This window comes from Salvia splendens, chromosome 20 (genome assembly GCF_004379255.2).
Source record: "Salvia splendens isolate huo1 chromosome 20, SspV2, whole genome shotgun sequence".
In the NCBI taxonomy this organism is placed as follows: domain Eukaryota; kingdom Viridiplantae; phylum Streptophyta; class Magnoliopsida; order Lamiales; family Lamiaceae; genus Salvia; species Salvia splendens.
Genome location: NC_056051.1, coordinates 20,159,882 through 20,164,875, shown reverse-complemented (window position 1 = coordinate 20,164,875; position 4,994 = coordinate 20,159,882). Strand labels below are relative to the sequence as shown.

The following is a 4,994-nucleotide window of genomic DNA, read 5'->3' as shown; positions in this document are numbered from 1 at the left end:
ATAACACAGCAGAGGATTCTCTCCATCTTACACGTGTTTTTATTGAATGAGTCTTTATTATATCTCTCTCATAAAACAAAACGTCTATTAAATTTAGATGTTTGTGTAGTATTTTTTGTCATTTGTCACTTTGTATGTATTTGTGCATTTTGTATATGCATTTTATTTTTGTGCGTACTAATGTAATAGTTGGGTGAAAGATATAATCATACATGGTTTATGATTTTATATATTCATTTATTTTGTATTTATAATTTGAAATATTTATGTCCGGTGCATAGCACGAGTGTTAATACTAAGTAGTAAAATACGAAAGGGTCTTGCCTTGTCCATATATTTAAATTTTTATAAGAGTTTAATCCTTTAATTATTCAATAAGCAAACCTGGTTGATTTCTCCATCGGCTGAATTTGCAGGTCAGTGATGTTGTAATTGAAGATATTTTACAGGTTAATTTGTTGGATTTTGAAGCAATCCAGGTGATTGCCAATCGTTGATCAAATTGATGGATTATTTGATTTTGTTGCAGGATATAAAGATTCAATCCTGATTCATATTTCTCCAGCTGGTAAGAAATCATCCACGATGTTTACAAGAATTTTTGGAAAGCCAAAGCAAGAGACGAATGCTCTGGCAACGTTAGATAAGTTAAACGAGGTACGGTTCGCGATTTGATTTATTTCTCAATTTAATGTTATTGTAGAAACTATGATCTGATATGTATAGGTTGTATGCGAGTTTCTTCTTTCCTTTCCACCCTAATTTTATGGTGTCAGCAAAAATTTAGATTATTGCTGCTTTGGCATTTGTATGAGTGTGAATCGTGTGATTATATTAAGTGCTTATTTCGTTCATTTTCAGTTTTGATGTTATTTGGCGATCGGTAAATTGAATTCGAATATCGATTCTTGTAGTAGCCTGGTTTATTTTAGACTGACATATACACAGAATATCACAAAATGCTATATTTCGTGCATCGGTATATGTATCTTCTGGTGATCAAGAGTGTATTATTTATTGTGTGTGTTCACAAATCTTAACCATGAAGCTGTTGGAGCAATTTTGTTGCGACTCATTTCTTGGTTCCTTTGCTGTGGTTTAGTTGATGTTGATAAGTGATGACTAATTAGGAGACAAGTCTAATGTTTATGTGTATTCTTGTTCATTTGTTGTGTCATTTGGTGATCAAGACGGCATTATTGTGTGTTTCGCAAATCTTAATTATGAAGCTCTTGGAGCTATTTTTGTTTTACGACTCATTTATTGATTCCTTGGTGTGGTTTAGTTGATGTTGACAAGTGATGACTAAGTAGGAGAATGTCTAATGTTAATGTGTCTTATTTTGTATTCTCATTATTTTGGTGTGTCTTTTGGTGATCAAGAATTATTGCGTTTTCGAAAATCTTAATTATGAAGCTCTTGGAGCTGTTTTTTAGTTTCAACTCATTTCTTGGTTCATTTGCTTTGGTGTAGATGATGGTGATAAGTGATGACTAATTAGGAGGCTTGTCCAATGCTTATGTTTCTTAGTATGTATTCTTATTATTTTGCTGTGTCTTTTGGTGATCAAGACTGCATTGCGTGTTTCACAAATCTTAATTATGAATCTCTTGGAGCTGATTTTTAGTTCACGACTCATTTCCTTTTTCATTCGCTGTGGTTTAGATGATGTTGATAAGTGATGACTAATTAGGAGTCCCATCTAATGCTTATGTTTCTTATTTCGTATTCTTATTACTTTTTTGTGTCTTTTGGTGATCAAGACTGCATTATTTTGTGTTTCACAAATCTTACTTAAGAAGCTCTGGGAGCTGATTTTTTAGTCACAACTTGTGGTTTAGATGATGTTGATTAGTGATGACTAATTAGGAGACCTATCTAATGCTTATGTTTCTTATTTTGTATTTTTATTTTTTTGTTGTGTATTTATCAGTATATATTCAAGTAAGTATTTTTCCATGACTAGTATATTTGTGCATTCAATTTTGTATATAATGTTGAATGCTGTATTATGTGCAGACTCTTGAAATGCTCGAGAAAAAAGAGAAAGTTCTCTTGAAGAAGGCTGCGACTGAAGTTGAAAGAGCCAAAGAGTTCACCCGAGCTAAAAATAAAAGGGGTATGGTTTAGTGATGGTAACTTATGGGAAGGATTTGCGTTTTCATACTTTAGCGTGTTGGAGTTAAGATTATGTCCTTTTATTTTAACTGCATGTGATTCAATTTGCATGATTGCATCCTAACATAACGTAGAAAATGCATCTTTTGACCTAACTTTTTGAGCTTAAGTTTTTAATTGTAGGTTGGAGCTTCAGTAGAAAATTTGGAGTACCTTTTATTTTATCTTCTTGCTCATCATAAATCTCTGAGCAAAAATGTTGAAACATATATTTAGGTTATGGTCTCATAGAGAGATACTCCGTATGATTTGTTTTCTTTTCCTTAAAAAAGCAAGTTCCCTTCAGATATTTATTGTCCAACAACATGGTGTGGTTTGTTGGGATTGGTGCTTGTAACCTTGTTAACTGAATTCGTCAAACTGAAGTGATACCTTATTAATAAAGTTCCTCAAACATGTTCATAGCTGCAATACAATGTTTGAAGAGAAAAAGGCTTTATGAACAACAAATTGAACAGCTTGGAAATTTCCAGTTGCGAATTCATGATCAGGTGATCATTATGTTTTAAATATACTGCTCACCTGTCAATGATTCTATCTGATGCAGCCTATTTTAAATTGTGCCTGTTTTTATTTCCAGATGATAATTCTAGAAGGAGCAAAAGCTACCACAGAAACTGTAGATGCTTTGAGAACAGGAGCAGCTGCAATGAAGGCTATGCAGAAGGCAACGTAAGTTATGTTGATGCATATCACTTATTTTGATTGCTAAGGAGTATATGTTAACTAGATGAACAGGAAACTGTAGAGTTTTTAGCTATTAACAGATTCGATTACCTCATTCAACTCTGATTAAAGCCTTTACAAACATTGAATTATAAGCGAGAATCACCAAGAAGAAAAGAAAAGATATTATAGTTTTTGACTGGAGATGAAACATTGACTTTGTGCTGAGTAATTGCTTCACATCATATATATTCATCATCCTTCTCAATAATGATTTAGCATCGGTTTTTTATAGGAAGAACTAAACTTTTTAATTGACATGTGATAAAAATCCCATATAAGTTTGGGAGCCCTAACTTCACCCGAAACCAGGTAAGGGGTTGTCTCCATCTTATATGCCATTCCACACTTTCATGTGGAACCGATGTGGGGTTCGTATCATTGGAAACGCATTATATTTCTGTGTACATTCATGTTTGAATGAGGAGAAAAAGTGGTTTGTATATCATTTCACCTTGATGCCAATGTTATATCAAAATACAACACCTCGATCAGGTGAGAACTGTATTATGTTTTCTCATATTTTCTACTGAATTTGCTGGTGTAGCAATATCGATGATGTGGACAAGACAATGGATGAAATCAATGAGCAGACAGAAAACATGAAACAAATTCAAGAAGCTTTATGCACGCCTATTGGTGCAGCAGCTGATTTTGATGAAGTATGCAGTAGTCTCTGACAACTCAGTTTGTCTTGTTTCCTCCTTCCATGTTAGCAGTTCTTAACCATTTTCCTTCCACTAGGATGAATTGGAGGCAGAGCTCGAAGAACTTGAAGGAGCTGAGCTGGAGGAACAGCTCTTGCAACCTGCAACAACAGCTCCTGCAGCTCCTGTTCGAGTGCCTGCAGGAAGGCAACCAGCGAAGAAGGTTGAAGACGATGACGATGAGTTGGCTGAATTGCAGAGAGAGATGGCCCTTTAAGGAGGTAATTTTCTTACCTATTCTTAACACGGTCGATTCTATCAACTGAGAATAAATATGCTCATCAATCTCAATCTCTATATATAGATGCTACCTTAGTAGACAACTTTCTAGCCATCTAGGTAAGTAACAATCTGCTAAGCTCCTTCCACGATTGCTGCTGCCTGTCGATCCTATTGACAATATCGTATTGTAAAATTTCATTTTTCTGCTTGATTTCTGCTAAATATCATTTTGTTGACCACTGTTTTTTATAATGGCTGTGGTTTGCAGATTTAAAACTCCCAAGTCCAAAGGGACTGTAAAATTCTTTATGTACAATGGAGAGCCGTAGCTTGAGCTGCTGTGTCCATATTTTTAGATCAAATTTCGATTTGCGTTTCTTTGTTTGGAAAGAAACTTGTATAGATTATTATATCAAGAAAAATTGTTCTTCTTCAATTGGAAGGGATTAAGTGTGCTGCTGCTAGCTTTCATTATACTACTCCTAAACTTATAGCATTGGCTTCTGTATTGGAATGCCCTATTTTCTACCTAATCTCTTGATCATTTTCATTCACATTGAATTGTCATTTTATGTCACATGTATAGTTTTATTTTATTTTTATGGGGATCGAATATGAATCATTTTCAATATTGTAGCTGCATAGACTATTGATTGAAAAGAAACAAATGCTTTAGCTTGATTATCATGCGTTACGTGTATGAAATAGAACAATTTTAACGGTGCTATAAAGTATACGAGTACGACTATATAGAATATAGGTCATGTTTGGGTGTTAGAATTCTGTCTGGGAAGTAACATGATCCTTAATTTTTAAATCCTGTGTTAGTTTTGATTTTTGGCTTTATGAATTTTTAGCATTAAATTGGTTATAGACCCTGAAAATAATCTACTGTAGTCTATGAACACTGAAAGTTTTATTACATTATTATGCAGGATTATCCAAAATTTTAAAACTATATTTCATCCTCATTTATTCAAAAGTGAGCAAAACTCTCATATTCAATCAAAAACTTACATATGAGTTCAGCATGCACAAATTTAATACAATTATCAATCAAAATTGCTTACGAAATCACGTGTATACACATTTGACAGAAGCACACAAAATCCAGGAATAAGAAATGGACGAATAAGTATAATATTTTAATAATTGGATTCG

The 4,994-nt window shown here is 33.5% G+C and overlaps 1 protein-coding gene across 1 annotated transcript; it reads left to right on the top strand.

Moving 5' to 3' along the window:
• The first annotated feature begins 304 nt into the window (after positions 1-304).
• Positions 305-4,387, top strand: LOC121780683 (vacuolar protein sorting-associated protein 32 homolog 2-like). Its single transcript, XM_042178314.1, has 8 exons — positions 305-416; positions 530-657; positions 2,020-2,119; positions 2,584-2,669; positions 2,759-2,850; positions 3,452-3,566; positions 3,649-3,832; positions 4,102-4,387. Exons 2-7 carry the CDS (start codon positions 586-588, stop codon positions 3,826-3,828), a joined length of 645 nt encoding a protein of 214 aa, XP_042034248.1. The 5' UTR covers positions 305-416; positions 530-585; the 3' UTR covers positions 3,829-3,832; positions 4,102-4,387.
• Positions 4,388-4,994: the final 607 nt, after the last annotated feature.